This window comes from Molothrus aeneus, chromosome W, assembly GCF_037042795.1.
Source record: "Molothrus aeneus isolate 106 chromosome W, BPBGC_Maene_1.0, whole genome shotgun sequence".
Taxonomy (NCBI): Eukaryota; Metazoa; Chordata; class Aves; order Passeriformes; family Icteridae; genus Molothrus; species Molothrus aeneus.
In genome coordinates this window covers 5,543,000-5,563,058 of record NC_089679.1, presented here as the reverse complement: position 1 = coordinate 5,563,058, position 20,059 = coordinate 5,543,000, and the positions used below count along the sequence as shown (strand labels likewise).

The window sequence follows — 20,059 nt, the reverse complement described above, 5'->3', positions numbered from 1 at the left end:
AATCGCTGCAGTTCGGAAGGTGACTGAGGTTTATCATACTGATTTGCCACACAGTTCTGTCCCATATTGCTGCTTTATTCTGTTACAGTAACCGTTTGACCCTTCTCTCTCTCCTCCATCACATGCTTATAAGTAGAGAATAACCTTAGCATTTCAGGACTTTTTTCTCTTCCCAGTATAAAAGTGTTCAGTTTCACGTGGTCTTGGGGACAGATGAGTTGTCCAGTGTTGAAGGCCAAAGGAGTCTGGCAATGTTTTCCCCATCCAAAGGGCTGAGGTAGAAATTTGTTTTCCAGGCAAAACCTGAGAGCTGTTATAACTACTATTAAAGCTATCAAAACCTGTTTTGAAACATGATCCCTTGCTGAAAGCAAATAGAGAATGGAAGGTCCCTTGACCAGTCTGAAGTGCATACACTATAAGAAATATTTTTTCATCCTGTTTAGGCTGGAGGGTATCCTAAGAGAGCGCTGTTTCTTCTGAGTCTGGCCAGTACATGGCAGTGTGAGAAGGGTCCTGAAGTGAGGTTTGTAAAGCTAGGCTTTTCTCAAAATCCTTAAAAATTTGTGTTCTTGACGAGCATGCGTACTTTTTAATGTCCGTTCATCTGTGTAGGTAAAGTGTCATCTTACCTTTTGATGTCTACATGCTGAACTCCAGGATAACTGTCGGAGATCTGCCTAGAAACAATGTGACAGGCAGGCCTGCTGCTCTGCTAATGTTCAAAATGAAGCAATAGGTATGCTATTAAATGCTGAAGGGAAGCCATTCTTAGAAAGTAGTCTGAAGCTTTTCTGAGCCCTTCAGCCTCCAAACCTGCCATCGATACTGGCACTATTGATCAGCTGTCTGAAATCCTTCTGAGCCTGTATCTCTAGCATACACCAAGCACTGACTGGCATATGATGGCAAATTGACAAATGATGGTGTTGGACCACATGTTGCTCCCATACACTGATGCAGACAGTCTCTGTTCTTAGCAAAAAAATGGAAGTAAACATGCTCTTGCCCACACAGCACCAGTATGACTTTTCTGAATAAAAAGCACCTGTCAAAGTGCAGCAGCTTCAGAGGAGCTTTGCTAGAAACTTATGAGACTTTGGCTTGCTTTCTGAAAGCGACATGTGTAACAGAGTATTTTAGTTTGTCAGTTATCTGCCCACATGAAAAGTGGGAGCTCTTTCTGGAGAAATTGAATTAATAGTTCTTAGATCTTGTTCTGAAGTATTGTGGCCACGCTGCTTCCTTGCAGATGTTTGCCAGGCTGTAGGACCTTGGGCTGGTAGCTCTAGTTGCTATGACTGCAGCTGATCCAAGGATTTTGCTTAGCTGCATCCCACAGTGATGTTGTTGGTTTTCTAGCTGAGATGCCAAATATGTGCTGCTCCTGGAGGTACAAAATTTTCTGAAACTTTGAAGGATACAGAAGATGCTTTTCTATACAGCTTTCTTTGAACATTAGAAGAGAAAAAAACTAAGCTATCTACTGTATGCTTAGCTTTTAAAAACAAAACTATCATTTTAGTCAGTGGACAGTATCAGTGTTCAGCATGCTTATCAAATCCATATTCATTATTTGTGGAACATATTGACTGTTTCATCCTAGGGAAGTTGTGCTATGCGTTGAGACCTTTTTGTTTTGTCTGATGCATACCTGAAAGAGAGGGGAAAACCTAAAATGAGAAAGTAAGAGTAATGAAGAAGCAAAAATAAAAGCCTACCTGTAGGGCTTAGAATGAGTATGCTAATATAACGTTAGGTCTAGCGTAGATACACAAGAAATTCCTTTCTAGGTGGAAAAAAGTTTCTAAAATGAAAATGTCATCCCTATGTATATTAATTTTAATGTAGCCCATGGGTTACACAGCTATATGTTTTGTAAATGCCTATAGCACTATGAGTTCTGAAATTAAAATAATTCAGAAAGTGCTGCTTTTAGTTATACAGCTTGTTTTGATGTGCTGCTGTGTCATTTATTGCAGTAACCTAAAAATTACCTCCCTGCATGTTTCATTTTTGTCATTGGGATTGTCTTGTTCCTTCTCTGCCCTGTATCAGGTCTTAGGTGCAGAGGTACAGGAGCATTTTTATTATACCCCCCAGGCTAGGGATAAATTCCAGAAGTGATTCCAGCATAGGCTCCCACTCCTGGCTATGCTTCCCCCCCCCTCCCCCTCTCCTTATGCACCTGCTCACTGGCAGAGCACGGTATACTGAAAAGTCCTTGATTTAGAGTAAGCACTGCTTAGCAACAACCAAAACATCAGTGTGTATGATGTCCTACCCTTAAGGGGAAGAGAGCACCCAAGATTTGCAGATGGTCATGGTTGAAAGGAATGACAAAAGTCAGAGGGTCCACAAAACCTCACAATTTTATTAGTAAACTACACACTTAGCATGGGAATTGGTATGCTAGTCCCTGACCTACTATATAAGTACATGACAGTGGGTTTTGAATAAAGGGGTAGGGCAAAGGGAAGAGAGAAAGTGAGAGATTAATTGAAGAAGGGGAGAGGAAAAGAAAAAGAGATCACCTGTTCTGGTCCCAGCATCAATACAGCTGGGGTGTCCAGGGTCCTGGGTGTGCCATCTGGGCTTTGTGGAAGTACCTTTTTATATATAGGTTTTCCCCACCCCAGAGATAAGTTTCTTGCTTTCTATGCAAGTTAGTTCTCATGTGCAATCTGTTCTGGACCTTTATGGAAGTGTGTTGGATGGCTTCAGGGGTCTTTGGTGGTCTTGATTTCCCCCCTCCCACAGTCCATGCCTGCTTCTTGACTTTATTCTTGCATTTGTGGTGTATTGTGTTGTGCTTACCTTCAGAAACTAAAACAAGGATGTTTGTCCCAGAAAAGTGCTGCCCTACCTCCACATGGACCCCTTGTCCAGCCACAACCTGTTCTTTCTCATGGTGTGTTATTACCAACAATCCTCGACTGTTATTACTAGCAATCCTTGCTTGGCTCCACAGCTATCTGGCTATCGGTGTTTGAGACATACACATTAGCCCCTTATTTTCTGGGATTCTACACCACTCCATGGCTCAAACACCAATATAGACTTGGTGATCCATTGAAAAGAGAAAAGAAGAGAGAAGGAGAGACAGAAAGGGGCAAATGCATTCTATAAGCAGTCTCTAAATTTTGGGGATAATCTCATTTTAATCCCCTACATCTTAAGGTGTAATTAGATTACCAAAATAAAAAGCAGAGAGGTTAACATTAAAAGAACAATCACAGGGTGTAACATCTTGTTAAGAATTCCCATTGCTGTTGGTGACCATCCAAATAAAATGTCCTACTAATGGTGTTCCCTGTTTTTCTTGTTGCAATGCTTGTTGGATTTTTTCCACATCATTATGAATGATAATCAAAGTCTTTTGTCCGTATCAAGGTGAGATTTGTTCCAATAGGGATAGGCTGTATGCTTTAAATCAGTATATAATTAAATCATAACAATCAATAAGATATAACAGGAGCTGAGTAAATAAAATTGCATCCCATAATGTTAAAAAAATTACAGACACAAATATTAGAGTGATTACTTGTATCTACAATAAAGTTGTCTACAAGTACAAAATCACAAGGGGTTATCATACAGGCTCATCCATTCCATTGGCCTGTACTCTGTTCCAGGGGATAGAATACAGCTCCACTGTGATTTAAGCCTGACATAATGACTGAATATATAGTATATACCAAAGCACTGTTGTTGTATTGTTAAAACAACAACTGTGGCTTTACTCTTGGTGAAGTCACAAGGGAAATTAGCTAATTACCACCAAGAGTGGAATTCCCTTTCAAATTTTGTTGCATTTGCCCAGGTTATCTTCTGAATGTCAGTGGACAAATAGCTTTTATCTTCTTCCTTTTTAATTGCTGCCACAGTAAATTGCACCCACAACTGAGAAGCATGTGGGATGTAGAATGTACTATAGTTACCATACTTATTAGCATAAGAACTGAGGGTCTCCACCCTCAGGGTTGAGCTTGTTGATGTGTGAACCAGATTTAGTTCATGCCGGCAATGATTGTTCCTGCAAGAAGGATAAGCAGTCCTTTGATGGTTAGTTTCATCTTCAGTGGGGGTGTGCTGGCATCATTCCTGGAAAGAGAAAACAATACAAGTCTTGGCAGGGTTAGTCTGAACAGGTTACCCCTTAGTGGCTCAAGTTGTCTGACAGCTTGGACTAATGACAAAGTTAATTTTTCCCACTCAGACTATCTCTGTTCTGTCTCTTTAAATGCAGTTGAGTTGAACAGTAAAGATATTTTTGTTCTGACAGGGCCAGTTTGGCCTTACCATTCCTCAGGTAGAATCTCAGCTTACACTTCATGAAGTGCTTTCTGCACTGCTGTTGCTACTTCCACCACCTTTTCAGGGTGGTCTCCTGCAATTAGAGTAGTACATAATTTCATGTCCAGAGGGAGTGAGACTGTCTGTAAAAGTTCAGCAAGCACAGCATGTGCAATCATAGGTGAATGCCTATACCCCTGCAGGAGTTTCTTGAAAGGTGTATTGCACTCCTTTCCAGTTAAGTGCAATTTGAGCCTTGTCATGTTCCCGGTGTGGAATCATAAAAACCATTTTTTACATCTACGGTTGCCATCCATAAGTAGGATGTTCTCTGAATTTGAGTTACCAGTTCTGCAAAAGTCAGCACAGCAGCAGTTAAAGGCATAGTATCGGTATTTAATTGCCTGTAATGAACTGTAAACCACAACTGTCTGTCTCTCACCAGCCAGACAGGAGAATCAGAAGGGGAATGTGAGTCAGTGATAATACCTCTCTTCTCCAAATCTGTTACCACCCTTCTGCTGGTAGTGTGGCTGTTAGGTTTGTGGTACTGAGTACCACAGCTGTTAGTGGGGCCAAATCAACTAGAACTTCAGAAATTCCACCTTGTGCCACAGCAAAAATCTGGCACTGTGATGCACTGGCAGTCCTTGGATCAGGGACTGCAGGTGCTGCATGGAGTGCACTGCAGTCTCTGGTTTGGGTTAACATTTGAACCGAAGGACCATATGCTGCTGTCCAGACGTCAGGTTCAATTGTTCAGAACATCAAAAAATGTTTTCATTATGGTCTTTAATTGCAAAGTGAGTAGCCAACATCTGCTTCTCACCCAGGAGCCGTAAATTAACCGTAGCAGCTTGGCAGATAACACTTGCTTTGTTTACTCCAGTGATTTTAATTCTGTTACCCAGGTCATACATCCAGCTTCTCAGCATCCCACTGCATTAATATTGACTGTTGTGCTCCCATACCTATTAGAAACTTTATTAATTGCTGATGAGAACCAACTGGAATCCAAATGTCTGGGCCATTTTTATATATGCATTGATAGGATTCCACTTGCTGGATTTCAGTTTTGCCTGGCTTGTGGCCAGAATGCTCACATTAGCCCCTTCTGGGCTTCTACAGTCTGTTATCAACATTATTCTCAAACTGAATCTAAAACAGAGCACTGTAGCAGCAGCCAAGAAAAAAATTAACTCTATCCCAGCTGCTATGGGGACTGTATCCACCCCTTATTCCACACCATTTACATCATGCCAGATGCCTGGCTGTCCACTACACCATTGCCTTTCCTGTCTTTTGATAGATATACACACAGATATAATTTAATTTCGTTAGTTGATGGGCCATCCCTATAAAAGTCTGTTGAGTTCATTTAGTCCATGACCTTGGAATCCTTCTATCATAACAGTCTTTTAGGCAGGAAAACCAGTGTGTGGTCTTATCACATGTTGAAGCCAGTTCTGATTCCATCAAGGCTGCCCTTGTTTGGTTTCATCACAATTCATTCATCATTAATGTGGTGACTGAAGGGGAGTCGTGTTCGGATCACCAAATCTAGAGTGGCACAAATGGGCATATAGCTGCCATAGAAGTGATAATAGTGTTATATAGTTATTAACATCATATAGTTAAATTCATTGTCTCTTCTCATCCAAAATCAAATCCTTTTGAGGCACACACTGTGTTAGTGTTCAGAAACACATAATCACGAGAATGATTATATGTAGGTGCTTTTATTGAAGAGCTCTGGGTGTCAGGGGTACAAACCCAAATCTGACTCCGACATGGGTTCAGGATGAACATGTTTTTATATTCTATTGTTATATAATTTTCATGTTAATTATTAAACTTATGTTGTTCTATTGTATACATAGATTTCATCCAAGCATGGGCTCCTCGTGGCCCCCCTCAAACTTCTAACATAGTTTCTCATGATTCTTCCTACGATTAAACAATAATTATATTTAATTACTAAACAATCATCACATCTAACAATTATATCATTTATCATATACTGCTTACGCAGGTGCAATTTCACATGATCTGGCTAACACAAAGCCTAACATTTTCAGAGTCTATTTTCAACATTTTTCCAGGGCCCCACTAAGTCTAGCTTCTTTCTAATTCCCCGAATTTTATGATTTTAAAACCTTTTACTATCAACTGGACTTCCCCATCCTCTCGCATTACCCACCAAGTGCCCGTGGGTCCTTGAGCAAAAGCAATCGCATGGATGGATTTGCCTTTGCCTGAGGCAGGAATGACCCAGACTGTTTTCCCCAGCATATTTGTATTGTGTGCTACAGGAACTTTATCTCCTTCTGCAGTATGTAAAAGTTTTGATTGGGCAGGGACAGCCCAAATTAGCAGATCCTCTGGTGTTGACTAACCCTGTGGCCTTTGCTCAATGTGTATCCCAATGTTTGAAGGTACCACCACCCATTGCTCTCAGTGTAGTCTTTAACAGTCCATTACATCATTCCATCTTTCCAGAAGCTGGTGCGTGATAGGGAATGTGATATACCTACTCAGTGCCATGTTCTTGGGCCAAAGGGTCTATGAGGTTGTTTCAAAAATGAGCCCCATTGTCTGACTCAATTCTTTCTGGAGTACCATATTGCCATAAGACTTGCTTTCCAAGGCCCAGGATAGTGTTCTGGGCAGTGTCATGGGGCACAGGTTAAGTTTCCAGCTATCTGGTTCTTGTTTCCACCACTGCAAGCACATGGTGCTTGCCTTGGCAGGTTTGTGGGAGTGTGATATAGTCAATCTGCCAAGTCTCCCCATATTTATATTTCAGCCATTGTCCTCTATACCACAGGGGCTTTTAACTGCTTGGCCTGCTTGATTACAGTGCATATTTCACATTCATGGATACCCTGTGTGATAGTGTCCATGGTAAAGTCCACCCCTAGATCACAAGTCCTTTGGTATGTTGCATATCTTCCTTGATGGCCTGAGGTGTCATGGGCCTGCTAAGCTAGAAATAATTCCATCTTGGTGGCCTGATTCACCTGTTAGTCATTCTGATATTCTTCAGTGGCCTGACTCTTGGGTACATAAGCATCTACGTGACTGTCGTGAGTGAATGTTTAAAGGTCGCCTAAAGAATCACTGGCAATGGTATCTGCAAAAACTAGATGGTTAAAGCACACTAAGAAAAAACCAAACAAAAATCCAAAATCAATCAACTCAAATTGAAATAAATCCAAAACTATCTATGTGGAGGCTTGGAGGGGGGTAGACAAAAGGCTATGAAAGGGTAAGGATAAAAAGGAATACAGAAGACCCTCTTGTTGAGTCACAAGCTTCAGGGTAGATCCCCATGCTAAATTGAGCCAGGATTTGATCAACAGTTTATGCCTAAAGGCCCAACAGCACTTAACATAAAAATTGATAAGTTAAACAATTTAGTAAAGGATTCATATAGAATTTATTATACCACAAAGTAGCTTACTTACAGGCCTAACTTACAAATCTAAAGTACTTAAGAATCTAGTAGAGCAGCATTCCTAGCACATTTGCTATAGCATATGCACACTTGCATGCACACAAACCTAGTGTTTGTACAAGGTACTTGTGAAAAATTCCCCTTAAGTTCAGTGAAATACTCACTTCAGATGCACTTGCATCTCTTCAGCAGGAGAAAGGTTGAGCCTTGAGGAGTGGGGGGTATCAGCCCAGGATCCATCGGCATTGTTCAGCGATTCTCCCAGTGTGACAAACTTGAGTGTTCGGTGGCTCTGAGAGGCCCCACTCAGAAGGAGGTTGCTGGTCACAGCCCGCTGCAGTCCAGGAGAGCTCAAAGGGTCTCACTTTGGACCGCTGTTTATAGAGTTGCAGGAGTGGGCTTTAGTCATAGTAATTTCCCATCCTGGTCACATTTTAGGTTGGTAACTTCCTTTGAAAGTTCTATAACAAAAATATTATTCCACTTGGATTGTTATTCAGGCAAGAAAAATAAGTTTCCAAGGCTGTTCCTTAAAAAACATGAGCTTGTTAGACAGCCAAAGTTCCTGGGAGCAGACAGTGTTGATAAGCTCAAGAGGAGCTTAGTCCAGATGCTGTTCATCAAGGCCAAGGCTTAAGGAGCATTTCTCAGATCATAGTGTGGGCTGAGGGGGGGGAGGGAGATGCACCACCACAGTGACCGTCACCTGGGCAGCAATATCGTTCCACAATGCAGCAGCCCATATGGGATTACCCCTATGTTGCCAGTTATTCTGCTTTCATTGCTGCAGCCACCCCATGGGGATGGGGCATTTGCTACCATCTATGAGTCAGTGTAGAGAGAAAGTATTGGCCATTTTTCTCATTCAGCAACGTCTAAAGCCAGCTGGAGAGCTTTCAGCTCTGCAAACTGAGTCAACACACCTTCACCTCCAGCAGTTTTCACAACTTGTCATAGGGGACTCTGTACAGCTGCTGTTTACTTTCCATCTTTTCCCACAATATGGCAGAGCTCATCAGTAAACTAGGAATATTGTTTCCTACTTTCTGGTAATTTCTTATACAATGGGGTTTCTTCAGCACATGTATTGGTTTGACTTTGGCTGGGTGCCAGGTGCCCATTAAGCCATTCTATCCTTCCCTTTCCCAGTGGGCCAGGGCAGAGAGAATAAGATGGAAAACAACTCGTAAGTTGAAATACGGCAGTTTACTAAAGCAAAGAAAAAAAACAAGCAAAAGTTTGTGCATGCATAAGCAAAGGGAAAAATTAATCTCTACTTCCTATCAGCAAGCGATGTTCAGACACTTCCTGGGAAGCAGGGCTTCAGCATGCATAGTGGTTGCTCTGGAAGGCAAACATTGTTGAATAACAAATGCCCCCTGTTCCTCCTCTCTCCCTTAGCTTTTATATCTGAGCTGACATCATATGGTATGGAATATCCCTTTGGTTAATTTGGGTCAGCTGGCCTGGTTGTGTCCTCTCCCAGGATCTTGTCCTGATGCCTTGAAAAGGCTGACCTAGAACAGAGGCTAGACAGAGCTAAAGAATAAAGTAGGTATTTAATAAAAGGTCCTCAATGGATACACTTTGGACAGTACAAGAGCCCAGCCAGGGCTACACCCAAGATGAACCCAAAATGGTCACAAAATGGACGACCAGTCACGAGGTCTCACACTTTTATAGGTTTTGGTCCATTAGCGTATTTCAGTTAATTGTCCAATTATAGCTTCAGGTTATGAAGTTCCATCCTCTTTGTTTTTCTCTCTTCAATTCACTGTTGTTTATGCTCTTGGGCCGGAAATTTGTATTGGTTTTCTGATGTTGCATCCTGATTGTGGGAAGGACAATCGGCATGCACGCCAGGAATGGCCACACCCCGCCTAAGCCACCGACAGGCAGGATCGCGGTTTGGCCACTGGCTGGGGTCCCGGACCACCAGGGAGCGGCCAATAAACGCGGACCCATGTCGAAAGATCAGAGTAATGGAAAAGGAAGGACTCTTTGCTTGCTTCTCCAAGCTGCTTTATTTCTTTCCCACGCAGGAGCAGCACCGAAGTGAGGCAGGTGATGCGGCACCATGCGGGCAGTGGCAGTGCCACGTGGGCAGTGGCAGAGCTGCACAGGCAGCGGCAGCACTGCACAGGCGTTCTTTCCCATGGCAGGAGCGGCGCCGAAGTGGGGTAGCTGATGCCACACCGCGTGGATGTTCTTTCTCGCCGTGGAGAGCGGTGCCGAGGCTGCAAACCGTTGCGGGGCGCGGAAGCTGCGTGGCTCGAAGAGGGGGCAGTGGCAAAGAGCGGGAAACAGAGAAAAACAGTAGCTTTTATGAAGGGGGGGTGGATTCCCAGGAGAAGATCGTCTAACGAATCAATGGCTAGATAGGAGGGGTCTGGGGGGACAAATTTAAACATAACGTGGAGCAGGAAAGTTACATACCAGTGGCAGAAAGGAAATATCATAACTGACAGCGAATTTTCTGGATAAATGGGTGTAACAAATTATGACAGACAAGCTGCAGGGGCAGGATTTTTGAGGATAGACAGGGAAAAATCTGGAATTATCATAACTGCCACGGAGAAAAAGTGGGAAGACAGGTGGCAAACAACTCCAGACAGAGACCAAACATATAATCTCCAAACCCCCACTGTCACAGTTGTCCTTGGTCCCAGGCTTGAAAAGGAATTATTTTGTCTACCTACTCTGTGACGAGAGCTTACCAACACTTAATATGAAACTCAGAACTACACACTAAAACAGCACAGAATCTGAAAAATATAAAAGCTAGAACTTAAGGCATCAGTCCCCTCCCAGCCCCTTGATGGGGGAAAGGAGTGTTAGAGGGACAGTGCTGTTTAGCAGTAGCCAAAACACTGGTGTGTTATCAATACCCTTTCAGCTACCAATGCAAAGCACAACACTGTGAAGGCTGCTAAGGAAAAATGAACTCTATCTCAGTCAGACCCAATACAGCACATTATGTATTTCTCTGATAACATTCCAAAATCTTTGCTTTCTGGACTGTCCATGATCATTTCCAAGATTCCTGGATGACTGGAGATTCCTGTTTGAGCTTTGATCAGTGTGACCCACATACATCATGCAACTTATGCTACATGGAGTATAGAGGAGACCCTTCCTTTGATCATCCAGCCCAGCACTGGCAGTTGGCATACCAAGAGGAACTGTGCTTCAGTACCAATCACTTCTGAAGCAGCTCAAAACCCTTCATAAGATGCCAGTATCTCTTTTTCAGTTGGACTGTATATCAGGCTTTGGATCCTCCGCATCCCTTAGTCCAAAAGCCTGGGGGTTGACCTCAAGTACCAGAGGCCCTAAGTGGGGTCATTCTCCCCAGCTGCAGTGTAGAGCACAGGGTTTTTCTCATCTCTCCCTGTTTGGACTAGCCTGAGGGCTACTGCATGAACTATCTCCTGTTAAAATTGTTCAAATGCTTTTTGTTGCTCAGGGCCTCATTTGAAATAATTCTTCTTCTGGATCACTTGATAAAGAAGACTGTCATGGTTAGATGCTGGCACAATGCCAATGCCCCCATGAAAATATATTTTCCCTAGTGTCTGCTGTGAGATGTGACCAGGAATAGAGCAAAGCGGACTCCAACTTAGGAATAAAGAAAAAAAAAACTTTATTAACCTACAACTATATGTAAAAAGAAACACGCACAGAACTCAGAATGAAAACCTTCCAAAAACATTCCTCCTCCCCCCACCAAATTTCCAATACGTCACAGTAAGACAAAACCTTGGATTCTCAATTCAGTTACCACCCCTCAGATCACCAACTCTCAGTCCATCACCACCCTGCAGATAATAAATTCTCAGTTCATCAAGGAGAGAGGAGTCCCTCTTGTACCATAGACTTCCCCAGGAAACACAGTTGAAACCTCTTGTGTTTCCATGTGTCGTGGTTTGACACTGGCACAATGCCAGTGCCCCCATGAAGATACCTTCTCCCTGGTTTCTGCTGTGAGATGTGACCAGGAATTAGCAAAGCAGGCTCCTACTTAGGGAAAAAAGAACCAGAACTTTATTAACTACTCTACAACTACAGATAAAAAGGAACACACACACAGGGAAAATGAAAACCTCACAAATGCATTTCCTCCTCCCCCCACCAAATTTCCAACACAATACATTTATTCCTCAAATCACCAACTCTCGGTCCAGCACCACCTTTTAGACAATCAATCCTCAGTTCATCAAGAGGAGAGGAGTCCTTCTTGTACCATGGGCTTCCCCTGGAAACACAGTCGAAGCCTCGTGTGTTTCCGTGTCACTCGTGGCACTGCCCGGAGTACATCTGCCGTCGTGACTTCTTCCTTTTCATGTCCAGTGCTCTCACCACTGAACACGGACCAGAACTGCTTCTAGGGTTGTCTTTTAAGGATGCTCTGTCCCGATCCAAAAAAGGCACAGTCTCTCCTTTGGGACACCTGTCCCCACAATCTCTCCTTTGGGACACCTGTCCCCCCCATATTTTTTCACCCCCTGGGGCCGAGGGGCACCAACACTGAACCCTCTTGGTTCTGAGGCCATTGCCTCCCCCTAGATGCAGTCTCTGTATCACAAGGAACATGGGTCTGTCCATGGCTATACAAAAAGAGTCCAGCAAAAGCCACTCCATCATCTCTTCCCACTAGGATTCTTCTCTACTCTTCTACTATCTCTCGCTCGCCCAGACCTCTCTCACACTTGCACATTTCCTTCCTCATCTTCCACTCTATCTTCCAGGAGAGGTCAATGATCTGTAAAGTTCTCATTCTCCAAAAAGGGGTTAAAAGCTCCTACAAGTGGCCGGCTGAACCCTCCCCCTTCTTCTCCTCCCAGCCGTGCTGCCGGCACAGGCCCATGTTTATCAAGCTTCAAGGTTACAGTCCCAGGCAGCGGCTCTCTTTCTCTCTCTCTCTCTCTGTGTCTCTCAGGGGGGGCTGCCTGGTGGCTCCCGGTCTCTCTTTCTCTCTTCCACCCTTCCACCCCCGGGCTCAGGCCTACCTCTCCCGGCCACATGGCTCTTCCCCTCCCCCTGCCCAGCCAGCAGCTGGGCCGGGGGAGAGACCCGAACTCTTTCCCGCCGGAAACCCAAGAGGACCCTCCCAGGGGAGAGCTCTGCTTTTAACCCCGTGTTCTCAGAGGCGTGTCCATGTCCCAATGGCCAGGTTAAATGCCAATATTAAAGTCTGAATATCCATTGGCCAAAAACACAGCATCCCAAAAAACACATTTCCTGTCAAACCACCACACCATGTCACACGTGGCACCACCCGGAGAACATTTGCCATCATGACCTCTTTGCTCCATGTCCAGTGCTCTCACCACTGCGCATGGACCAGGGCTGCTTCTAGGGTTCCCCTTTTAAGGATGCTTTGCCCAGTTCCAAAAAAAAGCACAGTCTCTCACTTTCGGGACACCTGTCCCCCCCAAATTCACCCCCTGGGGCCGAGGGGTCTCAAGACCAGAGATCTTCTTCTCTGAAGATTGAGGGCACCACCACCCTCCTCACCCATCGTCTCTATTCATGCCACTCCTTCACATAACATCACTGCACTCTCTTGGCTCCAAGCCATTGCCTCCCCCTAAATGCAGTCTCTGTGTCACAGGAAAAAAACTGGTTCTGTCCATGGCTATACAAGAAAAGTCCAGCCAAAGGCTACTCCATCATCTCCTCCCACCTAGGATTCTTCTCAACTTCTTTGGACATCTTTCCCTTGCACAAACTTGCATCACACTGGCCCATCTCCTCCTATTTCATCTCTCTCTTCTCATTCAGCTCCAGGTGGATCAGCATTTTAAGGTTTCCATCGTTCAAGAAAAGTGTTAAAATCTCGGGCTCTGCCTGCCCAGAACTCTCCCAGGACTGCCGAGCACCTCCTTGCCGCATCCCCCCCTTCTCCTTCTCGGCCGTGCTGCCAGCACATGATATCAGATTTCAAGGTGGCACAAGCACAGGCACAGGCTCTCTCTCTCTCTCCCAGGGGGGCTGCCCAATGCCTCTCAGTGCTCCTCCACCCTTCCATCCGGCAGGGGCCTTGGCCTCCCTTCTCTGTCCAAGGCCCCGGCCTACCTCACCTGGCTGTATGGCTTCCCCTCCCCCGCCCAGCCCACAGCTGGGCATGGGAGGTCTGACCTCTTTCACTCACCGGAACCAAGAGAAAGTTTTCCTGGGAGTTCTCTACTTTTAACTCCCTGTGTTCTCAGAGGCATATCCATGTCCTCAGTGGCCACACCAGGTGCCAATATTCAAATCTGAGCACCTATTGGTTTGACCACCAAACTCCCAAAAAACTCACTTCCTTTTCAAACTAGGACAAAGACTCACAATGAGACTGTACTTTAGAATATGCTATCTCCAGATAACTCACAATGCCTAAAAAAGCTTGAGTGTCTTACTTAACAGCAATATCTCTGTGTGAATTGAATATGTGGATGTAACATCAAGATGGCCATGACCACAGAATCAACTAGGTTGGAAAAGACCTTTGAGATCATCAAGTTCAACCTATGACCTAACACCACCTTGTCAACTAGACCATGGCACTTAGTGCCACATCCAGTCTTTCCTGAAACACCTCCAGGAACAGTGACTCCACCACCTCCCTGGGCAGCTGTCTTACTTTGAAAAGACAGGTGTCTGCTAAGGAAGGCAGCAGCCTCTCTTGAAATGGAAAATGTAAACCCTTTCTCTCTGAATTATTACAATTTTGAAATTAAGGGGCTCTCAGGCAAAGATACAGGAGTAGGAATAACAGTTCTTTATTAGGGAAGAAAATAAAAATAAAAATGCAGTAATACAAAACAACACTGATAGAGTCAGAATATGACCTGACACCCATTTGGTCTGGGTGTTGATAGCAGTCTGATTGAATGGTGGCTGCAGTATTCCTGGAGTGACAAATGTGGTTCTGTTGAAGCAGTGGTCCTGTAGAAGGGTGTAGTTTTCTTCTGAAGGTCCAGTGGTAGTGTAGATGGGCCTGGTCTTTCCTCTGGGAATCCAGTGGAGAAGACAGCTGTTCCTCTGGGAATCCAGTGGGAAAAGGCTGCTTGTGGTGTTCCAAATTTCAGATTATATCCAGGTAGGAATGGTTGGATCCTCCCCCTGGGCTGAGAATCTCACAATGAGATGATGTACTGTGGTAATCACATATCCTCTGAACAAGAGAGAGACATAGTTCTCCCAGGATTTTCCTGAGAAGCTGTGAGAAAGCTCAGAGAAAGAATTAAAAGAATTATTATCTCAGTCTCTGCACCTGGCAAGCAATCTCTGTCAAAGATGTTTACAAGAAGGAATTGTCCCTTCTTGACCAATAGGTGAGAGAAGATTTCTAAAGGCCAATCAGGTCTTAGGTCCACCATTGTTTCTATAAGAACTGTGAATTTCTAATAGTAAAGTGCCTTTTCATGCCTTCTGATGATAGTCTCTGTATCACCTTTATCTGTCCCTGACACCCCTTCGCTGATAATGTACTTTTATCAGTCATGCAGTGAGACTCAATGGTCTATTAACAGAAGCTATCTCCCCAGAGGGAGGATGGGTTGTGGAAGAGATAGAGAAAACTGCCCCACCTGGTTTTAACAGGTGGCCCAATTAATAGAAGATAACTGTCCCACCTATAACTATTACAGCTGAATCCATGATGTTCATATGTCTGAGACATAACACAGGACAGAACTCCCTTTTGGTCATCAGAAAACAGCATCGTTTATTGTGTCTAGCACCTTTTATAGCCTATTCAAAACTCCCAGGTCAGGACATCTCATTGGTCTATTCCTGTGCCCCTAGACTCTGAACCAATACAATGTCTGCATCCTAGGAGAGCTCCCATTGGTTGTGAGCTTCTGTCAGTCAGCCCAGAGGCTGCTCCCTGGAGCTGAGCTGAGCTGCTTATTATAACTTGATTAATACTACTGCAACATCTCACCGTTTTATTTTTACTAAAAATTGTGATCTGTTCTCTGTAACCTATTTGCAGGAATCCAAATCAAACAGGGTGACAGAAAAACAGCATGGTTTTAATTTGTATGACTTATATACAGTAAAGGTGCAGTATATTGGTTTAGAGTCTGTAGGCAAGAATTTCTTAGTGTTTAGGTTACAAGTTACAACTTAGCTCTAAAAACAATAAACCACTCAAGTCTTAAAACTGTTAAAGAAAAGTCTAACTACTAGAAAAAACAATCTGTAAACAGAAAAACAGTTTGTAAACAGGAAAATTAATTTGTAAACAAAGTTGCAAGTTAAATCTTAACTCTAAGCTGAATTTATAACTTTGAAATATTCAGTTTTAGAACTGTGAGAAAAAACAAACTTAACAGATAAAGCAATTTGTAAATAAATAGAGTCTTTATATGAACTGTTACTTTAAGAGTCCCAGATTTCTATGAGGTAGTTATCAGTTGTTTTGGTTACATGGCTTCATGATGTCTGATGAAGGGACATCGACTGGTGTCTGTGGTTTCGAATGTTCATTGTAATGCATTTATCTTGGTTTTAGGCAGCTGAATTATCATAGGATCATTGTACTGTTATATGGTTTACTTAAGCCTCAAAGAGGGGCGTGTACCCTCACCCCAACCCCTTTTTCCCCCCTAAGTAAGCCTTTATTGACATCTAGTGTAAGAAGAATTTTCACAAGAATGATAGTGCAACCCATTTATCCCTGAAAGAAAAATCTAACACCCAGAATAGATGACTTTTATCTTTTAAAATGATGACAAGTGGCAGAACTTTAGCTGAAGAACCCCACAACTGAAATTTGCCTATGACAAATTAATTTTGTTATGAGTATCTCAGTGGATATCCCCTGGATCTTACCCATCCTTCTCAAAACAATGCAACAGTAATCACCAAGAGTACTGAAAAGATACATAGCAACACATACACTAAAGCTTCCTTGATGCATAATAGTAATTGCCTGAGTCAGAAATGCAACACTTTACTGACTGTAGGGTTATTGATTTTGGTCTTAACAATCCCAAATATCCACAATGAATATTGTACTATGAGTTCCAGGGCATATCTCACAAACAGTTGCGCATTTTTGTAACTTTTGTATGGTAACCCCTTAGTGCTTCCATTAAAGTTTTTGGAACATGACAACTGTGATTTATCAGGGGGTAAAGTGGTTGTGAGACTCTTGAGGGGTGGAAAATTGGTGTCTGTTTTCTTCTTCATCATCCATTTATAGGGAAAGGCTGGCTCCTTGCTGGGTTGGATGAGAGGACATGTTGGTTTTAGTTGCTTTGAGACAGTTATCCCATGTGACCGACCCCATCTCTTCGGGTAGACTCGGATTCTTTCTGCCCCCAGGGTACCGGACTATCTGAGCTGCTTATTATAACTTGATTAATACTACTGCAACATCTAACAGATGGCAATAGAATACACACTCCCCAGCCACATCTTGCATTTGCAACCTAAGATAGCAGCCCATTCCAGGGCCCAGTCACTCTTTCTGTGAAGAACTTTTTTCTAATGTCCAACCTAAGCTTCCCCTGGCACAGCTTAAGACTCTGTCTTCTTGTATTGTCTCTGGTTGCCTGGGAGAAAAGGCCAACCCCCACCTGGCTGCAACCTTCTTTCAGGTAGTTGTAGAGAGTGATATGGTCTCCCCTGAATGTCTTCTTCTCTAGGCTGAACAACCCCAGCTCCCTCAGCCACTCCTCATAGGACTTGTGTTCTAGTCCCTTCACCAGTCTTGATGCCCTTCTCTGGACACCCTCCAGGGTCTCAACATCCTTCATAAATTGGGGAACCCAAAACTGGACACAGTACTCAAGGTGTGGCCTCACCAATGTAGAATACGGGGGAAGAATCACTTCTCTAGTCTTGCTGGCCACACTGTTCCTGATACAGGCCAGGATGCCATTGGCCTTCTTGGCTTTGTGGACACATTGCTGACTCGTGTTCAGTTTGCTGTCAGTCAGTATCCCCAGGCCCCTCTCTGCCTGGCTGCTGTCCAGCCAGATCCACAGGTGAAGTGTGAAGAAAGGATTTATTCCATTATTTTGCTGGCAAAACAGGGACCAATACACTGCTAAGCTTATGTCATTTTAGCAGGGGCAAAAAGCACTCAGGCTGTTCCTGGTCTCACATATCAAAGGCCTGACACAGGCACAATTTTTCACAAGGCTGTGTTTTACAATCTACAAGCTTCTTATTTCCCTTCCCCCCTGGCTTCACAGTAGGCCTAGGCCTGTGAAGAATGCTTTTTAGGTCTTTTTATAGCATTATGTTATCTGACTTCTCAAGATAGACAGAAACAACAGTGAATTTTCCCAGCCTTAATATTCTTAGTACCCCCCAGCTGCAAGGTCATCTTGAGCACAACTCTCTTTACCAATCTTCCTTTTTTAACCCTTTCCTCCCCACAGTCTCCAACAACTAGTATCTTGTTAATCAAATCCATTGGGATCTGATGACGTCCATCTTGCCATTTTATTGCTAAAAACTTGAATCTCTTGTGAAAGTCCTTTGACCTTACTTTGTTTTATGGCAAAACTGGCTTTCAGAATGATTGGGACTATTTTCTTCCCTTTCTCAAGATTTTCTTCTGCTGTATTGCCTCATACGATATTATCATCAATGTTTTGCAGATATTCTGGAGGTTTGCCCTGTTTCAGTGCAGTCTGGATCAGTCCATGGCAGAAGGTAGGCCTCTGTTTCCACTTCTGGGCAATCAATTCCAGGTGTAGTGGATAACCCTCTGCTGCCAAAGGGATGGAGAAAAGTGCATTAGCAATATCAATCATGGCATACCACTTGGCTGCCTTTGACTCCAGCTCATATGGAAGTTCCAGCATGTCTGGTATGTCAGTGCTTGGCAGTGGTGTGACTTCATTAAGGCAACAATAATCTACTCTTAGTCTACATTCTCCATTTGACTTTCACACTGGCCGTATGGGACTATTAAAGGGCGAGCAGGTCCTGCTGATCACTCCTTGGCTCTCCAGTTGATGAATCAGCTTAAGGATGGGAATGACAGAATCCCAGTTGGTGTGCTACCAGTAAACCATTATGGTAGAGATGGGCACCTATTGTTCTTCAGCTTTCAGCAACCCCACAACAGAAGGGTCCTCCATGAGGCTAGGTAACAGTCAGCTGTTGGGATACTCCTGTCACTCCAGAAATGCTAGTGGATTCTGCTTCTGCATAGCTTGATGGCATTATGGTACACTGTGCAGTAGATGGGCAGTAAATACACCAGTATCTACCAGAGATCCACAGGATAAGGATACCCCGTGGGTCTGATTTTCCAGGCCCTCTGATTTATAGAGTCCAGTAAACCCAGTTGTCCCTCTCCTCTACCTGGCCTGAGGCAGGGTTCCTCTCCTACTGGTCATAGGATTCTCCATTTCCTGTAGCAGTAGAATTCCTTTCCAGAGGGTCAGGAGTAAAATCAGCCTTTCTACCACCCTGCAATTAACATACTCATGCCTCTAGGGTCAAAGTAGGTTTTCTATCCCACTTACTCATGTCCTCTCCATGGTCCCGCAGGTAAAACCACAGAGTACCCTGTGGTGTGTACTTTCCATATCCTTCCTCATGAGTGGGAGGACACTTAGTGTTCATGGCTGTGATGCTGGTCCATACAGGTAGGGAGGGAGTAGGATCTATCCTCTTGAGTTGCTGGACCAGTTTCTCCACAGCCAAGACAAAGGAGGAAGAGAGATTGTCATTGTATTCCTGGAGCTGGTGACCCACTTCATCCACCGTTGGTGGCCCATTGTTACTGTTGTTGCCAGTGGTTTGGTGTGCAACAATGGTGCACTCCCATAAAATTTCCACCACATGGGTCATTGGACTTTGGGTCTGTGGGTAACTGCACATTTTTTGAGTCAAAATAAATAATCTCTTGCATGGCTAATTGTGGTGGTTTCAGTTCAAAACTGGGCAGAAACACCAATTTCATGTAGTGGTTTTGGTTCACCAATATCAGATTTCCCCAATTTTGAGATTTCCCAACCAATGTGCTGATGAGTGTGGTGGGCTTCAGTGCTGGCCAATCACCAAGGCGCTCACTTCCTGCTGTGAGATAGGATTAGGAGAAAGGCAAAGCAGGCTCAAAACTTTGAAAGGGTATAAAGAAATTTTTATTAAAAGTAACTAAAAGAAAAAAAGTAGTAAGAATCAAAACAAAACCTTCAGACCACTTCTCCTGCCACAACCTTTTCTTTCCCACTGACAATGTAAAGAAACCAAACCTAAAATTTCCAGTCAGTTTACCACCTCTAGAATAGTCTTTCTTCAGTTCACTTAGGGAGAGAAGTCCCTCTTGTTAAGGTTATGGAGATT

The 20,059-nt window shown here is 43.8% G+C and overlaps 1 protein-coding gene across 6 annotated transcripts in view; it reads left to right on the top strand.

Annotated features, from left to right (window-relative positions):
* Nucleotides 1-20,059, top strand: part of LOC136568552 (protein FAM219A-like) — a 279,252-nt gene that overhangs the window by 2,563 nt on the left and 256,630 nt on the right. Inside the window, exon 2 of one of the 6 annotated variants that reach the window (XM_066568569.1) lies at nt 18,361-18,415. The exons of the other annotated variants lie outside the window; for them this stretch is intronic. Coding sequence (XP_066424666.1) covers nt 18,361-18,415 — 55 coding nt within the window. The remainder of the gene's footprint in view (nt 1-18,360; nt 18,416-20,059) is intronic. 6 annotated transcript variants of the gene reach the window in all.